Source organism: Cnephaeus nilssonii (assembly GCF_951640355.1).
Source record: "Cnephaeus nilssonii genome assembly, chromosome: 12".
Taxonomy (NCBI): Eukaryota; Metazoa; Chordata; class Mammalia; order Chiroptera; family Vespertilionidae; genus Cnephaeus; species Cnephaeus nilssonii.
The window spans coordinates 62,293,996-62,315,295 of record NC_137083.1 but is presented as its reverse complement, the minus strand read 5'-3'; the positions used below and the strand labels follow the sequence as shown (position 1 = coordinate 62,315,295).

The 21,300-nt window shown below is 39.0% G+C and overlaps 1 protein-coding gene across 2 annotated transcripts in view; it reads right to left on the bottom strand.

The window, feature by feature from the left end:
* The window catches only part of TNPO3 (transportin 3), a 110,460-nt gene that overhangs the window by 36,089 nt on the left and 53,071 nt on the right, over positions 1-21,300 (bottom strand). For both annotated transcript variants that reach the window (XM_079785704.1, XM_079785705.1), the window contains 8 exons: positions 16,729-16,872; positions 14,913-15,088; positions 14,267-14,405; positions 8,825-8,971; positions 6,830-6,937; positions 4,797-4,888; positions 2,681-2,820; positions 1,040-1,231 (listed from right to left, as the gene is read on the bottom strand). In XM_079785704.1, coding sequence (XP_079641830.1) covers positions 1,040-1,231; positions 2,681-2,820; positions 4,797-4,888; positions 6,830-6,937; positions 8,825-8,971; positions 14,267-14,405; positions 14,913-15,088; positions 16,729-16,872 — 1,138 coding nt within the window. The remainder of the gene's footprint in view (positions 1-1,039; positions 1,232-2,680; positions 2,821-4,796; positions 4,889-6,829; positions 6,938-8,824; positions 8,972-14,266; positions 14,406-14,912; positions 15,089-16,728; positions 16,873-21,300) is intronic.

Here is a 21,300-nt window from a genome sequence, read left to right as displayed (position 1 = left end):
GGAATGATTCTTCCTGACAGCCTATTAGCCACGGATGTATAGACTTTTGTTTAAAATTAGATTTTAAGTAAAAATCTAACTTAAATATAATTGTTTCTTTTAATTCATTCCTAAAGAACATATTGTAACTAAAAACAGTTTTCTATGTCTAGACAAGAATACCTGAAAAGTGGGATGCCACATTCTATTATAGGTCAGATGTCACTTCAGCATAAAGGTTAAATCTCTCTAGAAAATGACAAGATGGCATCAATAACCACAGTAGTAGATATGAAGAATATTTGACTCTGATTTAATATCTTATTACCTATGCCTATAAAGGGAAACAACAAAAACCCATGCTACAAAATCTGTCTTTAAAACAACGCAGGTATACTGGTTGGTAAGGAACCTAGTGATAGAGTGAGAAAGGACAGAGCTAGCTCACACATAAGGTCATCCAGTATTGCCCAGGCTGTTTGCCACTCACATTGGCTTAAAAAATGCTGCACGGTTCCTATTACCCAATTTTGTATTTGATATACTTCCATACGTTCTCAACCATCAGTTTTAAGGATTTAAAACTCAAAGTCATTTGTTTTCAGAAAGTTTAGTTAGAAAGCATTTTCTAAGAGTCAATAAACTGTCAACAGTTGATCACTCATAGAATAAATGTTCTCGCTTTCATAACAATCTTCTAAATATTTAAAAATAGCCATCATGTTTAAAGTCTCTTCTAAGTCTTTTTTTCCCTAGCCATAACATCTCTAGTTCTATTACTCTGAGCTTCATCATCACTCTGGCTGTTTTCTAGATAGGCAATCACTCAGTGTAAGCTGATCAGTAATGGTTAAAGAACATTAAGGGACCAAGGACCCTTCTTGGCTATTTGTACACATATGCATGTATGCAAAATCAACACCCTTCCCTCTGCATGGAAAAGCCACCTTACCCCATCACTAAGTAAACTGATACTGAAAAACCAGGATATGACTATGTAAGATAACCCCCAGAAGTGGCTTAGAGGAGACTGCTCCTGGTTAATATCGTAAGTAAATACCTTTCAACAAGCCCACAGCAGCTTCTGGAGACAACATGAAGGAATCGAGTGAACGGGCAATCTCCAGAAGTCCATTAAAGTGCTGAGCCATGTGGTCTCGGCAGACAGAACAAATGTTATGAATGGCTTTGGCTGCAGCAGAAGCCAGAGGCTTTTCACACAGGCCTTTCATCAAATAGCCCAATACAGGGTCTAAGGAAAAAAGCCATACAGTGAAGATTATATATTTTAAACTCAAGGAAAACTTCTTGTTTACTATAATAGATGTTTACATTCTCTTTCTTTTTAAAGCAAAAGAACCATTTTCAAAAATGAAATGTGTTCAAACCCCAATATATAAAACATAAAAATGGAGCTGATCTCACTGACTCAGTGTCAGGGAGCCCTGAGTCTTAGTCATCTTCCCATCTCTTTCCTCATGGACAATCAAATGCTGCTTGTTGCTAGTGCTTCACAGAGCACCGTTTGAAAACCACTGGTGGATATGACCATCCAAGTATCTATATATACACTGAGTGGCCATATTATTATGATCTCTGAACACATAATAATCTGGCCACCCAGTGTATATATATATATATATATATATATATATATAAATATATATATATATATATATATATATATATATATATATATATATATTAGAGGCCCGGTGCATGAATTCGTGTATGGGTGGGGTCTGGCCAGCCTGGCCAGGAGGAGGGAACATGGGCGGTTGGCCAGCCTGCCTGCTGGTCAAACTCCTGGTCAAGGGGACAATTTGCATATTAGCCTTTTATTATATAGGATATACACTGAGTGGCCAGATTATTATGCGTTCAGAGATCTCAATAATCTGGCCACTCAGTGTATAAAAACCTAAGCAACCAGCCAACTGGTGGACTGGTAGCTATGACGTGTACTGACCACCAGGGGGCAGACGCTCAATGCAGGAGCGGAAACCACAGGCATGGAAACATGGAACAGACTGATGAATCTCAGAGGGGGGGGCGGGGGGAGAGGGGGGGGAAGAGATTAACCAAAGATCTTTTATGCATACTAGAGGTCCAGTGCAAGGATTTGTGCACCATTGGGGTCCCTCGGCCTGGCCTGTGCCCTCTCGCAATCCGGGACCCCTCGGGGGATGTCAGAAAGCCAGTTTCAGCCCGATCCCCGCAGGCCAGGTCGAGGGACCCCACAGGTGCACAAATCATGCACTGGGCCTTTAGTTAAGACTATAAGAAAGAATGTAAACCTCAGAGAGCTACCATTATACTCACAGGTGAATCACTTTGTAAAAATAGCTGACATTAATAAGAACAATGATAGTTATCTAAAACTGACACTTTTATACTTGCTTCTTTATAGTTACAAAGGGCCTTAAAACATGCAGATGGATCTTTAGCACTTCTGGAAGAATTAATTCATCATGTTCTATTTTTTACGAAATATAAGTGTTCCAAAAAAAACGGATTATAAAGGTGAATTTCTATAAAGCAAGCCAACTAAGCAATAAGTCATAAAATATTTACTTTCAGTGCCTAGAAACATTCTACCTAGCAATATAAGAAAGCAAGAAAACAAGAGCAAACATAAGAGAAAGGAAGAAAATCAGAAAAATCAGACACAGCAGTGGCTGAGGGCAGAGTTCACACATACCAAGGAAATGAGGATTTCGATCAACCACTTCGCTCATCTCTCCAACCAATTCAATGCTGGTGTATCGCACAGCTGTATGTACAGTCTCTGGGAGACGGACAACTCCTTCTAGGACCTCTACCAGCGTTGGATTATTCTCCCTGAGTACAGAAGGCAAGCACTCAGAGTTACTGATTTCAGAGATCAGGTTTTGGCCAAGAAACAGGCTGCAATGATACAAATCATTGCTAAAGGGCTTCTTTCTAAATAATTAATCATTTGGATAAAAGTACTTAACACCTGATATGAAAGGTTTTTAAATCCTAAGAAAAGGGGGGAAAGAAAGAAATGGAAGATATAACTGTTTCAGAAGAAGCATACTGCTCCTTAATCTTTTAAATGTCAGTGTCTAAAGACACATTCTGCTACCAAATAAGGCTCTTCAAACTGGAGAGGCAGGCATTTACTATGGTTGCATGTCTTCATTTAAATAATCTTTTTTATTTATTCCTATATCTGCAGCACCTAGAACAGTGCCTGGCACATAGTGGGCACTCAACAAATATTGCTGAATGGCTAAGTAAATGAATGGATATTTCTTGCAGACCACTTTTTATTAGTTGTTATTCTCCAAAAGATTTCTTACAGCTGGATACTAAAAACTTTAAGAACACTTAAGCATGAGTGAGCCAGTTCACTAAATAAAGGAACAAGAAGAATACAAGTTGAAGAAAGAGAATTACAGGCCAATATCCCTGATGAACATAAATGCTAAAACTCTCAACAAAATATTAGCAAATCAGATCCAGCAATATTTTAAAAAGATCATACACCAGGACCAAGTGGGATTTTTTCCAGGGATGCAAGGCTGGTACAATATTCACAAATCAATAAACATGATATATCACATAAACAAACAAACAAAAAGAATACAAGCTGCAGGAATAGGTAAAGGAAAATTAAAGTTAACCAAGTACTTTCCACAGCTCCATGAATTTATTTTTTCCTTTTTCTTATCTTTTTTTCCTCACTCCCCAAGAATGCTAGCTAAAGTTATTTAAGCAGAGTGAGGATGCCTCCAAAGTGGTAGAACATAATCCAGAAATAAAAGATGTTTAAAATGTAAATAATATTATGAATTTGAGCAAGAGCACTCCCTGCTGATAAACTAAGTCTATTTAGTCCTTTATATACATTAAAAAATTACACTCATGCAGATGGCTTGAGATGTGGATAAATAAAAAACAAAATAAAATCTTATCTCATTTATGCTTTATGTTTCCCAGGGACACTAAAGTAATTACTGATACTCTTACCTTTTTTCACACCAACACGTGTCAGTTAAAATATTAGTGATTTTTAATAATCTTCAGGCTGTCACTGAAGGTTCCAAAAGACACCAAAATAGGTTTAAGAGCAAATAGAATAGAATGTAATTCAGGACCAGAACCTCTTAATATAGAAAAACAAACCTATATTGTGTCCTTGAACATTTACTGAATTAGAATGTAAGATTTAGCTGACTAGGCCCTGCGAGGCAAATAAGAAAGAAGCACTGTACTTTTTACGAATACATGCCTTAACCATCTCTCCAATCAAGGCCCTGGATAGAGAACTCAACTGAAGAGGTATGTGATCTTAATACAAGAAAACCAGACAGATATTAACACCAACTTATAAACTCACAGCACAAAGTAACCTATTCTTAGGGATTCATGTTAAAATCATAAATAGAATTTCTATGCTAAGCAATAACAGAACTAATTGCACTTTAGATTTTGCTACTCTTTTAGGTAAAATGGTACCTATGCCTTGCCTCTCTGAAACTCACAAATGACTAAGACAAAAAAAAGGAGAACAGTATTTTTGATTAAACCAACTTTCACAAAGGAACCTCGGTTAGAAAAATAAATCAGCATTTTAGCATCAAGAACAAAATAATTTTAACACTGGGAAATGTGGTTAAAATTTAGATATCAGCAATGCATACGACTCTGGACTAGACTCTAGAAGTCAGAAGATTAGAGAGCAATTATAGAAGACGTTCTAAGAGTTTCCAAACATAACACATGAGAAAAATGGTGTAATTTTCCTTCCTTTGATAGAGTTCCCAGCAAAAGACTTATTAGACACTCACGGATCAACACTCTTTGCTATAGCAGCCATGATAAAGAGAACCGCTTCTGTCACCTCCCAGGGTGGGTTGCCTTCTTTCAGAGTAGAATATAACTAGAGAAGAAGAGGTGGATTATGGATCCATTAAAAGGAAAACAGAATAGAATTCCAAAACAAACAAAACAGAAAACCCTGTTAGTTACAATAAATCCAGCCCCTTATTTCTAAATTGAAATATCTCTCCGAGCCAGGGAAGAATATGACTTTCATTTTTCACAGCTTCACTATTATTAATCTATAAGTAACTAGTAATTTAATATTTAAAATAAACCCATTTAGGTCCCCAAGGATATACCAAGATTATTGTCTGCCCCCACAGAATGAATATTATAGAAAAAACAAAACATATTAATGAGTGTCTTTTCCTGGTCCTGATAACAACTGATAAATACATAAACACACTTAAAATTGAGACACAATGTAAATTCTCTATATATGCATTGGCTTTGCATTTCTATTGACTACATCAAACTAATAGCACAGATTGAATTCCTAGAAAGTAGCTTTCTAAAGGCACCTATCACAATACCATGTCCAAACAAGAGGGGGTGAGGAGAGACCAAGCAGAATATTCAGAGATGTCCAGAAATTTCCCAGGGTATATCCATCTGGAATGTGACCGGGTGTTAGTCTAAATAAGATTTCTCTAGTCAAATAACAGACATTGCTAGGTAAGACAAAACTATTGTTATAGGACTTCACAGAGCCTTTAATATATCATTTAAGTCATTTCCCCATTTTAATTGATGATGGATCCTTTTTTGCCAAAGAATATCTCATGGGACTGGTGTTCCACAGAAAATATCTTGAACAACACTGATGATTTATGTCCAATCTGTAAACTGAGATCTGGAGAAGAATAAGTAACTGGCCGCCCCAGCCAGGTGGCACAGTTGGAGCATCAACCTGTACAATAAAAAGGTTGCAGGTTCAATTCCAGGTCAGGGCATGTACCTAGATAGCGGGTTCGATCCCGTCAAGGTGTGTACTGGAGGCAACCAATCGATGCTTCTCTCTCTGTCTCTCTCCTTTCTCCTCTCTCCCAAATCAATGAACATGTCCTCAGATAAGGATTTAAAAAAACAAACAAACAAAAAAAAACACCACAAAAGAGTAAGTAACTTGCTCAAAAGCATGGAGACAGTGAGAGAACTGAAATCTGAACACAGGTCATCTGCCTGTGATGTAGGGATCTTAGTCCTTTCTAAAAATCCCCAACCCTTTGTAGTTAGGTCAATAAACACACTTAGCTTAATATAAAGAAAAATAGTTATAGTTTTATTAACACTTCCTAGATCAGATTATGCCCCCAAAATACACAAAATGTGTGGGTTACAAAAATATTAGGTTAGTTCAGTATTGCTGACAAAGCATCAAAACTAGTATTTCAGATCTTAAGAGTGTGATCAAGCAATATGAAAGCCACCTGAACTTATGCTAATGTTAAGTGATGTGGAATGGTGATGATCGCAATCTTATGAGGTAAAGTGTTACTCACTGATTGTGAGGAAAACCACAGGACTATGATTCTACTCTAGTATAATCACCTCTGGGATGAAACTGCACAGGAATCTAACCATAAGTATGGACAAAAGACAATGCCAAATAACTAAAAGAGTTGCCAGGAGTTGGTACATAATTATTAAAGCAGACAAACTTGCTATTTTTCCTGGCTAGGTCCAAATTCCCTCTAAGTATCCTGGGGCTTTAAGGTTTATCTATGATCTTCCACTCCAGCTGAACAAGTGGAACAGCTCTCATTAGCAAGCGTCAGAGAGCAAACTATAATTGAACCATCCACAGACTGCAATTGGCTTGTAAGATAGTAAATAAACATAGCTACTATATGCCAGGCAGTGTGCTAGGCACCTGCATATCTATTGTCCTATTTAGCCATTGAGATTGAAGAAAAAAATGGAACATTTATAGAAGACACAGAAGTGAACATAATTAAAGTGATCATTAAAACTGGTGAGAATCTCCGAATGGGCTTACCTGAGCAAAACACTCCATAGACCCAATCAGGAAAATTAAGTCTTTCACCAGGTCTGATACCCTCATTCGAAACTCCCCAAAGTCATCAGTTTCCTCAGGAACTCCCTCCTAAAATATCAAATCAGGTAACATTTATTTTAAATGTTTTCACTGACCACTATGCAATCAAGAAAAAAAAAAGAAGGCCATTTAGTAGACCATGCCCATTGGACAAAAGATAAATCACCTAAATCACAAGGATATTTTATTATAGAGCGTCTCCCAAACATTTAGGTATTTCAAGTCAATAAAACATATCCTCTACCACCTTTATCAACTCTTCTTCTTTTTTTTTTTTTTCCATTTCCAAGCTATACCTTACTCTATTGTTAGAAAATTTTAAAGGGGTGGAGGTAGGAAGTGATCTGGAAGAGGTGGTAATTTAAGAGTTTATAAGTTCATTTAAAAAAGTTCTAGCTTTTTAGTAATGAATAAGCCTCTGAAATGTTATGGTTCAAGATCTACTAAAATCAACCATTATCCCAATAACTAGTCACAGAATAAATTATTTAAAAAGAATTTTGTATAGGTTAACAGACATAATAAAACAAATATAGTAAAATATTAATCGTAGAATTTAGGTAGTAGGTATACAGATACTCAATAATAAAATCATTTCACCTTTGCTGCATATTTGAAAATTTTCATTAAAAAATAGAAATCATTTACATTTCAATGTTTCTTAAATATTTCTTATTCCAACACACTTCTATGAGTAATCAAAGGCTTACCCAATCATGAAATGGTTAAGGGCATATATAAGAATCTTGGAACATGAAATCTGAAAAAAGCCCTTAGGACTATTGAGAATTGCTGATGTAGTTCAACCTCCTTACTGTAAGATGAACAAATCAATACAAGTGAAGGAGTAAGGAGGAAAGGAAATGATGGCTGTCTCAGATGAGATAAAACACTATACACCTAACTAGTGTAGAAAATTAACTACAAGGGAAATGGTGCCACGGAACTAGCAAAGGGAAGAAAGGAATCAAGTAGTCATTTAAACCAGAGCAACCTGCTTTTATTTACATTATCAGGCTTCTAAGTACGATGTATTAAAGATAGTATTCATCAGTTTAAAAAAGTATTGAAAACCACTAGACTAAATTATCATTAAGGTTCTGTAGAGACACAAAATAGCATGACTCAAACAACAATGTTAACATTAAAATAAACAGAATAGACAGTTTTCATGTCAGATTTAATTGTAAGCAATGGGGGGGGGGGGGGAATCCTCATTCTAGGTCCTACGTTAAAGGACAGGGATTAAACCAACCAACCAACCAAAAGGATGAAATAAATGCTGTAAAATTTGAAGAGACTATGCAAAGAATAGAAATTGAAGAGTTTTTGAACAGCCTATTTGATAATATTCCTAGTATACTTTCTTCTAAGCAAATAAATTATTTCTAAATTTTCTTTTAAAATCATATAAATAATAAAGAAAAACATGTATGTATGTGGGAGGGAAATCATATTATTCTCCATATCCTCATACAAATAAAAATATTTAACTTTTGTGTTAGTTTTAATCCAACCACACATTCTGATTTTTTTTTTAGCATACCAGCTATCAATTTCAATTGTTATTTATTTTTAACTGCTACATAATGGTACATTAAGGTGCTACATCATAATTGATACAACTCTTCTTATACTGTTGTACATGGTTTTACCCTTTTTTGTTTTTTAAATAGATAATGCTTTCTATAAAGTAGCTACTTTTTCTTCTGCAAAATTTAAGGTTAATTCCCAGGAGAATTACTGGCTCAGCAGACTTAATTTCTTTGTACACAGACTTAATACTCTTCAATATACTGATACTGATTTCTTCAGTTTAAGCTAGTGATAGAAAACCTTCACATTTCATTAGCTTTATTCTCAAAAGTTCCTCTTCAAAACAGCACTAAAAAGAGGAAGAAATTGAGATTTAAAGAAGTAGAGAAAAGAACTTACATGGTCTGGTTCTAGCTGGCAGTGTCGAGCCAAGGCATGAAGTAGCCTCTGAATGTAAGCTTTGAAGATGCCATGAATAACTTCGTCGTTAGTTTTGTACAAATGCTCCCCTAGTCGGTACCAAAAGTTAAAGGAAATTTCTACTACCTGTTAAATTAGAGAAAGGGAAATGGAATGGAATGAGTTTTATTATTATTAGGGCGATGTAGGAAACAAGATATATATACATATATATATATTTTTTAATATATTTTATTGATTTTTTACAGAGAGGAAGAGAGAGGGAGAGAGAGTTAGAAACATTGATGAGAGAGAAACATCGATCAGCTGCCTCCTGCACACTCCCCACTGGGGATGTGCCCGCAACCAAGGCACATGCCCTTGACCGGAATCGAACCTGGGACCTTTCAGTCCACAGGCCGACGCTCTATGCACTGAGCCAAACCGGTTTCAGCAAGAAACAAGATATATTTTTAAGTGGAATAAATTAAGAAACCACCTTTTTTCTAGTAGATTTATTATCCTTCCAAATTATCTTCCCATATTAGATACCAAACTCCTTTTAGGGATGGCTTTACATTTCCTATTTACCCTAGATAACTTCTCCAACAGTATATTAGATTCTGAATTTAGAGAAGCAGATAGAAAAATGGAAATCTCTTCATGTATTTTTCCCAAAATTCTGAAATCATTTCGTTTTATTTTTGAGATTAGAGAACCACTAACACAGGGGCCCTCAAACTACGGCCCGCGGGCCACATGCGGCCCGCGGGGTGTTTTTGCCGCCGCTGCCTGTCCAGCTTAGCAGCCAACTTAGCAGTGTGCATAGGAATTTGTTCATAGTTTTTTTTTTAAACTATAGTCCGGCCCTCCAACGGTCTGAGGGACAGTGAACTGGCCCCCTGTTTAAAAAGTTTAAGGACCCCTGCTCTAACAAGACAAACCATCTGCAAGTATCCCTGTACTTACCAACCTTATATCACTTTTATTCACTTGATTTCTTGAGTGAGAAAGGGGAAACAGACTTTATCCACAGCTTATCTTACTTATAGCACTGTTTAAAGAAGTGATAATTATTTGTAGTGCTATACTACCTCCCAAAAGTTTTATTTCATTTTATTTTTTAAAATTTATTTTGTTGTTGAGAGTATTTATTACAGATGTCCTCCACTCTCTCCCTTTGCCCCCTTCCACCTCTCTCGCAGCCCATTCCAGGCCTTCACCTGTCTATTGTCTGTGTCCATGGGCTATGATTAATTTGTACTTCTAAATCCTTCACCTTTTTCACCCATCTCCCCAACCTCTCTACCATCTCACAACTGTCAAAATGTTCTCTGTATCTACGAGTCTCACTTTTGCTTATTTTGATTCTTAGATTCAATTGTTGATATATACATATCTATTGCCATTTTATTATTCCTATTCTTGATCATCATCCTTCCTCTCCTCCTTCTCCTTCTTCTTCAAGAAGACACTTTATTAATTTTTTAAAAAATTGATTTTAGAGAGGAAAGGAGAGGGAGAGATAGAAACATCAATGATGAGAAAGAATCATTAATAGGCTGCCTCCTGCACGCCCCCTACTGGGGATCGAGCCTGCAACCCGTGTATGTGCCCTTGACCAGAGTCGAACCTGGGAACCTTTAGTCTGCAGGCTGACGGTCTATCCACTGAGCCAAACTGGCGAGGGCAAGACCCTTTATTTTTTATGTAATACTGGTTTAGTGGTGATGAACTCCTTTAGCTTTTTTCTTGTCTGGAAATCTCTTTATACGTCTGTCAATTCTAAATGATAGTTTTGCTGGGTATATTAATCTTGTTTTAGGTACTTGTTTTTCATTCCTTTGAATATTTTGTGCCACTCCCTTCTGGCCTGCAAAGTTTCTGTTGAGAAATCAGCTGACAGTAGTACGGGCAGTCCCTTGTAGGTAACTAACTGCTTTTCTTTTGCTGCTTTCAAGATTCTCTCTTTGGCCCAGCTGGTGTGGCTCAATGGTAGAGCATCAACCTATGAACCGATTCCCAGTCAGGGCACATGCCCAGGTTATAGTCTCAATCCCCTGTAGGGGGCATGCTGGAGGCAGCCAATCAATGATTCTCATCACTGATATCACTGATGCTTCTATCTCTTTCTCCCTCTCTCCCTTCCTCTCTGAGGAAAAAAAACAAACCAACATACATACATATACAAACACACACACACACACACACACACACATATATATACACACACACATATATATACACGTGTATATACACACACACACACACACACCGTATTTTCCGGCGTATAAGACAACCCCCAACTTTTGAGAAGATTTTCCTGGGTTAAAAAGTCGTCTTATACGCCAGAAAAAAACAGTATATATAAAATGTATTTCCCTCCCCCGCCCCGAGTTGTCTTTAACCTTTGGCATTTTAATTATGATGTGTCCTGGTATAGGTCTCTTTGGGTTCATCTTGTTTGGGACCCTGTGCTTGTGGACTTGTATATTTATTTATTTCACCAGGTAAGGGAAGTTCTCTGTTATTTTTTCAAATAGGTTTTCATTTTCTGTCTCTCTTCTCCTTCCAGCACCCCCATGATGTGGATATTGGTATGCTTGAAGTTGTCTCAGAGACTCCTTACACTATCTTCATATTTTTTATTCTTTTTTTCTTTTTGCTCTGATTGTGTGTTTTTGCTTCTTGATATTCCAAATTTTTTATTTAATTCTTAGCATCCTCTACTCTACTGCTGAATCCCTGCAAATTATTCTTCATTTCAGTGAGTGTATCCTTCATTTCTGGTTTGTTTTTTTTTAAAATATATTTTATTGATTTTTTACAGAGAGGAAGAGAGAGGGATAGAGAGCTAGAAACATCGACGAGAGAGAAACATCGATCAGCTGCCTCCTGCACATCCCCTACTGGGGATGTGCCCACAACCAATGTACATGCCCTTGACCGGAATCGAACCCGGGACACTTCAGTCTGCAGGCCTACGCTCTATCCACTGAGCCAAACCGGTTTCGGCTCTGAGTGGTTTTTTTATGCTGCTGATGTTCTCACTAAGTTTCTTGAAGTTCTCTGTAAGTTACTTGAGCATCCTTATAACCACTGTTTCAAACTCTGTATCTGGTAGTTTTCTTGCTTCCATTTCATTTAGTTCTTTTTCTGAAGCGTTCTCCTGTTCTTTCATTTGTGGCATGTTTCTTTGTCTCTATAGTTTGGCTGCTTCCCTCTGGTTGTTTCTATATATTAGGTAGATCTGCTATGTCTCTTGGACTTAGTATTGTGGCCTTGTGTAGTAGGTGTCCTGTAGGGCCCAGTGGCTCAGATTTCCAAGTCACCTGAGCTGGGCAATCCAGGTGTCTCCCTGTGTGAGCTGTGCAGGTGCTGACCCTATGGAACAGGACTTGCTTTTAGTGCGTTTGCCCCTTGAGTGTGTCACCCGTGGAGGTGGTAGGGTTGTAATCCAGCATGGCTGAAGTTGACCACTATGTGCACTGTTGGCTCTTGAGCCTACTGGGAGGTGCAAAGTCAACCACTGCCTGTGCCCTCTACACGGGGCCACCCAACATGAGCTACAAAGCCATCTGCAGATGGCTGCTACTTGTGTTGGGCTTGGAGGTGCCCAGGAGAGGCCAAGCTATGAACCAAGGCAGGCTGCCACTAATGCCAGGCCTGGGGCCATTTATTGAGAGGTATGGGGTGTGCTGAGGCCAGATGCTGCTTGTTTGAGAAATTTTAGGAAAGTCTGAAGCATGAGGCAAGAGAGACCAGTTGTATGGAAAAGCCACTGGAAATGGCTTGGATGAGCATGCAAGTAGGGAGGGGCAGGATCTTAGGAAATCACCAGGGTGTGCTGAAAAGTGTGAGCCAGGTTGATGAAGATTCAGATATGGTTTTGCGCCTGCCAGCTTTGTGGTGCAGAAAGCTCATCAAAGGAACAATGGCCTCTGCCAGAACTTCTGTCTGGGAGAAAGCTGCCCCTCCAGCTCTTGCCCTGATTCCAGGCAAGTTAGTTCCTCCCTGAATGTCCCAGGTTCCTTTCAAGCTACTTTCCAGTGCTGGAGCTAGGAGGAAATGAGTCTGAGTAAGAGGGCCCTTTAAGAGGAACTGCCTGGGACCAGCAAGCCTCTGTGTCACTTAACCACAATCCCTGCTGGTTTTTACAGCCAGAAATTGTAGAGACTTCTCTTCCTGATACTGGAACCCTGGGCTGTAGAACCTGGTGTGGGGCTGGGATCCATCACTCCTTAGGCCCTAAGGCTTAGGGAAACCTCCACAGCCAAGACATCCCTCCCATTTTAAACTACCACACGTGGGAATGGGACCAGCTAGTTCTGCAATTCCATCCCGAATCTCCATCCCTCCTACCAGTCTTGATGTGCTTCTTTTTTAATTCCCTAGTTGTAGGACTTGCATTCAGCTAGATTTCAGATGGTTCTGAATGATGGTTGTTTGGTATTTTAGTTGTAATTTTGATGTGGTTGTACCTATGCAATCATCTTGACCAGCCCCAAAAATGTTTTAATTGGTTTTTAAAAAAACTGATTTTCAGAGAGAGAGAGAGAGAGAGAGAAACATCAACTTGTTGTTCCACTTATATATGCATTCATTGGTTCTCTTTTATGTGCTCTGACTGGGAATTGAACCGGCATCCTTGGTGTTCAGAACGATGCTCCAACCAACTAAGATACCTGGCCAGGGCAAATGTTTTGAGTTTCATCCAAATCTAGATATCCTCCTGAGATTATATCAAACAAATAAACATTATCTTTCATATAACAGAAAAGGGGTTGAGAATTAACAGGACTATTGTGACCTCCCTAAGAGGGGCCCTATATCATACTTTTCCCATCAAGGATCCAAAATAGAGCTATTTAAAATAATACCCAACTTAGGAGTTTTTTGTCACTTCTTACACTATTAAGAGAAGATAAAACTACTTAAATGAAGATTTTTTTTTAATCTAGCAAACTTAAAAGAGGTAGGGTGTCTTACACCAAATTTTAGAATGAAGGAGACTCTTTAAGTCCTTTTAATCCTTTTCTCATTCCCATCCATAATCTGGAGACAAATTTTGGATGTTAAGATTTTTGGAGGTGCGCTTAAGTTTTGGTGGCATTTTCTTTTAGCTGTAAAACTCTAAAGAATAACTACAGAGAAATAGGGGGCTCAGGAGAAAGATAGTAGGCTTTCTAACTGCCTCATTGAAGTACATATATGAGTCAGTTCAGCTAACCAGGTAAAAAATAGAAAAGGATTCAAAAGAAGAAGCCCAAACATAATTAATTAAAAAAAAAAATCCAATACAGAGGCAACCTCCACATCAGATCAATTAAAAATAAGACTATAATTTCCCATTAATATAAAGCTGGATGGGAAACAATAGAATATAAATAATGTGCAACATAAAACTTGGAGAATAATGCTTCAGCATAGTATAAATACTACCTCATATTGAGGATGTCCTGCACAGATAAGAAGCAGTTCTAGAGTTCGCAGGTCCCCAAGACCTTGGCCTGGAGTACAAACAATTTTTTCAAGAAAAGTTTCACATAGTTCAGTAAAAATCCGACAGTAATTCAGAACTCTGTAGATGAAAGAGAAATGAGAACACCAAGTCAGAAATCTCGCTATTTTATGTACATATTCACCAACAGTTATTCAAATAAAGAAAAGGATCCTCAGCCCAAATGATTATTTGCTATGCTGTACTCCAATCTCCATGACATCCACTATTTTTACATCATATACTTTTATATATATAAGCAAATGACTCATAAGTCAGTTCAAATTCTCAATTACTAAACATCTGAATAAAATTCTCATCAAATCACACTTGATACTTCAAAGTTACTTCAAAGTTCATCCCTAATTTTTAGAGCCTTGCCCCTTTTAAGCGTAAAAAATTACAAATCCATGATTACAACTTTTCCTTCTGCATCCAATTTGCCACTCCAGGTCAGATGAAAACAGAAGAGCATCTTTAGGGTGCAGAGTGTGTATTTACAGTCACAAAGAGCCACAAAGAATAGATAAATTATAAAAAGAACACCAGACTGTGTGTGAATCCAGGGCTACTGCCTTCAATACTCACTTATCTAAATCTTCGCGTGCCACAGCCATATGATAGGCAGTCTCCAATGTCAGGACTCCTTGGAACAGTTGCATGGCTAATGGCAAGTTAGTCTCCACATTCTCAATGGCATAGAGAGCTGAGCACACACAGTCTGAAGCAGCTTCATGTAGGTTGGATGAGGTCTTATCCTGTTGCTGGGAAACAACAGGAATAGGGTAGAAGTATGATCATTAAGCTATAATCCAATTAATATGTAAACCATAATAGCCTGTTTCTGAACATGTAATTTACATGGCTAAAGCCTGATAGCCATGGCCTTCAATGAGACAATATCCATCAATTTTCTCAATGCTATTTTTGACTATTTCCCTATATGCCAAGCAAATCAGCCTTTCTGTACCTCAATCATGATCACATCACTTCTAAAACCCATGTTTTCAATATCAGTCCCTCCGATTGGAATGCCATGTGTGTTTCCTGCCTTATTTTAGTCTCTGGAAATTTTTCCATCCTTTTCTGACATTTAAGTACTATCTAAAATGAAAGGATCCAACAAGTATCACAGACCCATATGTAACATCAACATGATATTTCAGAATATCAAGGTTAAAGAGAGGTTCTTAAAACTTCTGGGGAAGAGAGGAGAAGGTAACTTAGAAAGGAACAAAAACCAGTTATCCAGCTTCATCATTAGCAATGATGTTTGCCAGTATACAAGAGCCCTTGAAAATTTTGAAAGAAAAGAATTATTTAACTCGCCCAGCCAGGATAGCTTAGTGGTTTAGCGTTGACCATGAACCAAGAGGTCACCAGGTTCAATTCCCAGTCAGGGCACATGCCCAGGTTGCGAGCTTGATCCCCAGTAAGGGGCGTGCAGGAGGCAGCCGATTAATGTGTACCAGCACACAACCATTAAGCACAGAGCTTCCATACTGCCGGGAACCAATTCCAGCATGTAATAATTACAAGAGTTTCACCAAAAGGTTGGTGAAGTTTGGAGACTCAACAAGGACTGAGCCACAAATATAATTATCTGTTAGAACTGGCTAAACGGCACTTCCCCCACACCTGAATAGTATAATCCAGTGGTCGGCAAACTCATTAGTCAACAGAGCCAAACATCAACAGTACAACGATTGAAATTTCTTTTGAGAACCAAATTTTTTAAACTTAAATTTCTTATAACGCCACTTCTTCAAAATAGACTCGCCCAGGCCGTGGTATTTTGTGGAAGAGCCACACTCAAGGGGCCAAAGAGCCGCATGTGGCTCGTGAGCCGCAATTTGCCGACCACGGGTATAATCACTTGCTGCCAGACAGCTCAGGGCATTTTATTGCCTCCTGTTGGCCAAACACCTGAACAGCTGTAGACTATTCCCCAAACTGACAATGCTTCTGTACCCTACCCTTTGAAACCTTACCCTTTTAAGTGTATGTCTCCACCTTGCCTTAGGACAAATTGTTAATAAATAGCACGGGGTCCTTAGATAAGGGGTAGTCTTCAGTTCCTTTAGCTGACGCTCCCCTCACCCCAAAATTATCTTTCGTCTTTGGACTCCTTCTTGAATCTACGCATCAGCTCCTTTCTACAGATTGCAGCACCCCTTGTTAATGATGGGACAAGAAACCCGGCACATACTAATATGTCTTCATGGAAGAAAAGCATCGGGAAAAAGGAGACAAAGTCACTCCCATCTGCAAAGACCTATTCAATATTTGTGCTTTTGTTTTTCTTCCAATCACTTTTCAGAAATATGAAAACAGTTATGTCCCAGAAGGTTAGTTACTGTGGCTATGTGGCAGTAATACTTTCATAAACAAAGCCATTACTTACCAAAACCTCAAAAAGGAGTGCTAGTAACTTATTGTTAGCCATGAAGTTACTGTCCAAAACGCCTAGGTTAAACCAACTTCCCAAACAGCGAAAGACCTTCATGAGCATTTTTTCATCTGTTCCTGCTTTTTCTACACAGGTCATCTGAAAATAAGGAGAGAAAAAAAAAAGAAGTCAATCTTTATATTTAAGACAATCACCTCACAGATGTAATAATGAAAAGGATGAAAACAGTAAAAGCTAACAGAAGTGCTTTAGAAGTACGAGACTTTGTTCTCAACACTTTTAATTTATTTAATTCCCACTAAAACTCTATAGCTGGTACTATGATTATCTCACTTGGGAAGCTGAGATACAAAGAGATTATACACTTGCCAAAAGATAGATATATCTCAGAAATAACTGTTTCGTAGATCCCATTTGTGCATTAATATATAATCTTATCAGTAGAACTGTTTTTAAAGTAATACTCATCTATGGTTGGTTTTATAAAATAGAAATAAGCTAGTCATACTACTACTGTTTATTCCCACATGAAAAGCTGATATTTCAGCTTTAGCACTTAATACTCAAGTAAATATGCCATTTCACAGAGAGTGGCAGTACTATAAATGTGATAGTTTATAAAAGATTTTTAAAAAGTTAGGCTAAAACTCATTATTGCTTCTCTTTGCAAACTGTTTTTGTGATGTATAATTTTCCAAAATGAAATGTAATTTAACTTTTTCTGGACAGAAAGTGTTTAAATTACAACTGTGGAATTACAGGAATTCTGATAATGATAGTAAGGGAAATAACCAAAACATAAAATAGAAAGCCCTATTTCAACAACTGACATGAACTTGTAGTAGAAAAACATATAACTTCATTTTGGAAATGTTTCTCATAAAATAAGGGCTTTCCCTATCATTTAAGGGTCCAGATGAAGTAGAAGTTGTAGAAAGAGGAAGCTGTAGAATTTGATCTTCCAAGTACATCATGGACCTTTATTGAACTTAATCATAATACTATCAAATTGTCATGATCTCACTAAAGAATTTCTATTTGCTGTCAGTTAAAAATAAAATCCTGAGTACATTTTTATTCTTTCTACTAGATGCATTGTCTGTTTTCTTTGCAAATGCAATATAATAAACAATTTAATAACCTAAAAAAAAGTGTTTAAATATAACATTTACATCCCTAAGTGGTTTGGCTCAGTGGACAGAGCATAGGCCTGTGGACTGAAAGGTCCTGGGTTCGATTCCGGTCAAAGCATGTACCTTGGTTGCAGGCTCGATCCTTCTACTGGAAGCAACCAATTGATGCATCTCTCTCACATGGATGTTTCTCTCTGTCTCTCCCCGTCCCTTCCACTCTCTCTAAAAAACCAAATGGAAAAATACCCTTGGGTGAGGATTAACAACAACAACAAAATAATAAATAACATTTCCATCATAATTGCCATGAAGTTTGGGAGGCATGGGGGATATGGAATCCCATATGACCTAAATGCTGGCACTTATACTTCTAGGTAGCCATGCTACCCCTATGTTTGCAGTATCAGGCAATAATCCTATCTAATAAAAGAGTAATATGCAAATTAACCACCAATCTGCTATACTCACAAGCCACGCCCACCAGCCAATCAGGAGTATGCAAATTAACCCAACCAAGATGGCTGCAAACAGGAGGCTTGGGTTGGCCCCGGCGATGGAGGAAGCCAAGCTTTCCGCACACCCTGGCCAGCCCAGGCCTACACTCAAGGCTACAAAGTTTCAATTATAGAAGATAAATAAATCCCAATAAAAATGGCTGTGGCCATGGAGTAAGCAGGAGGCTTGGCTCTGCTCAAGGCTAAAAAGTTTCAATTATAGAAGATAAATAAATCCCAGATACCAGGGCCTCCACTTGGGTTGCCAGGGGGCGTGGCCGGCCTGCAAACCACCACAGGCCCCTCGCCCAGGTCACCCCACGCCCCAAGGGAACCCCCCACCCTGATCAGGGACACCCTTCAGGGCAAACCAGCTGGCCCCCACCGTGCACCAGGCCTCTATCCTATCTAATAAAAGAGTAATATGCAAATTGGCCATCACTCCCACACACAAGATGGCTGCCCCCATGTGGTCAAAGATGGCTGCCCCCATGCAGACACAAGATGGCCTCCACAAGATGGCCAGCAGGGGAGGGCAGTTGGGAGGGACCAGGCCTGCAAGGGAGGGCAGTTGGGGGTGATCAAGCTTGCAGGGGAGGGCAGTTCAGAGTGACCAGGCAGGCAGAGGAGGGAAGATGGGGCCGACTGGGCCTGCAGGGAAGGGCAATTGGGGGGGACCTAGGCCTGCAGGGGAGAGCAGTTGAGGGGGACCAGGCCTGCAGGGGAGGGCAGTTAGGGTGACCAGGCCTGCAGGGGAGTGTAGTTAGGGGCAAACAGGCTGGCAGGGGAGCAGTTAGGCATCAATCAGGCTGGCAGGGGAGTGGTTAGGGGGTGATCAGGCTGGCAGGCAGAAGCGGTTAGGGGCAATCAGGAAGGCAGGCAGGCGAGCAGTTGGGAGCCAGCAGTCTTGGATTGTGAGAGGGATGTCCGACTGCCCGTTTAAGCCTGATCCCAGTCAGGCAGTCGGACATCCCACGAGGGGTCCCACATTGGAGAGGGTGCAGGCTGGGCTGAGGGACCGGGCCTCTAGTGATTCCATACTTATTAATCAGAAACTGTACTGAACTGAACTGAAGGAAGAAAAAAAGAAATGATTCAAGTAAATTCATGGCAACCACACACACACACACACACACACACACACACACACACACACAAACTTTTTGAAGTGGTTTATGTAAATGCATTACACAACTGCTTGGCCTTTATGCTTCCTAAATGACATCTCAATTTTACAAAGGTATAATGTTTACAAATGGGAGGACTTGATTATACATTCAAACGACTGACTCAAAGTTGAGAGTATTATTTTGGAAAAAACCTACATCTAAAACTAGTTGCTTTGGAGAAGAAATTCTGCTAATTAAATCAAGCACACATCATAAAGCTTTGGAAGTGAGTTACTCTCTCTACCTTCAGTTCCTCTTTGAGAACTATATTATTAAAACTCCACCTCTTAGAGTTAGGCTTCAAAGCTCAAAATAAATACCAAAAGAGCTCATCAGTAAAAATATAGCAGAAGCAAAGAAGAACTGATCTTAGATTAACAAAATGTAGAATAAATGAAGGGAGAAAACTATATTGGAGGCCAGGCTCAGTTAAGCTATAAAAGCAAGAAGAATATTAAAAACTTTTAAAAGTTCAATACAGTATTTAAGAGTGAGTCCATTTGATGGCTTCAGACCACACTGGAACTCCACCTTACCACCTTCATGAGAGACACACGGAAGGGGTGGACTCATCAGGCACCAGAGCCCCACTAAAGCAAGTCCTACTCCATGGGATTGGATCCTGCACAGCAGATCCTTGGCTGTAGTCAGGGCCAGTACTCGGCAGCCAGTTGGCCTAGTGGTCGGCAAACTCATTAGTCAACAGAGCCAAGTATCAACAGTACAACAATTGAAATTTCTTTTGAGAGCCAAATTTTTTAAACTTAACCTTTTGTACTCAGATGTTGAGTGTGACTCGACACGGTTAGCATCGGTAGCAGCTCGAGAAAAAAGCAAGCGAGTGCAAAGGGTTAAACTTCTTCTAACGCCACTTCTTCAAAATAGACTCGCCCAAGCTGTGGTATTTTGTGGAAGAACCACACTCAAGGGGCCAAAGAGCCGCATATGGCTCGCGAGCCGCAGTTTGCCGACCACAGGCCTAGGGGTAAATCCCTCCCACCGACGTGCCAAAAGTAATAAAGGCTCAACTACAATAGGAGGATGCACACAGCCCACATAGGAGCACACCTGGATTGCCCAGCTTGAGTGGCTGGAGAGGTTGTGCCACCTACCACGTAAGGCCACTTTACCAAGACCGGGAGACGTAGCAGCTGTACCTAATACAGAGAAACAAACATAAGGAGGCATCCAAAATGAGGAGACAAAGAAACATATCCCAAATGAAAGAACAGAATGAAAGAACTGAAAGAACTAAATAAAATGGAGACTAGCAATTTACCAAATGCAGACTTCAAAACACTGGTTATAAGGAGTCTCAATGAACTTAGGGGAAGAGTAGATGAACTTTGTGAGAATTTCAACAAAGAGATAGGAAACATGAAAATGGAGATAAAAAAACATTTTTAAAAAGTCAGAAATAAAGAATACAATAACTGAAATGAAGAATACACTATAAAGCTCAGTCGATGTGGCTCAGTGGCTGAGCATTGACCCATGAACCAGGAGGTCAAGGTTTTATTCCTGGTAAGGGCACGTGCCCGGGTTGCAGGCACAATCCCTGACTGTTGAAACATGACCTCCTGGTTCATAGGTTGAAAGTTCAACCACTGAGCCACACTGGTTGGGCTATCAACAATTACTTTAAATGCAAATCGATGAAATCAAGAGACACATGGTAACTAAATGTATAACAAAACAAGACTCTTAGTATACTATTTATAAGAGACTCAATTCAGATCGAAAGTAAAGAGATAGAAAAATATACTTCAT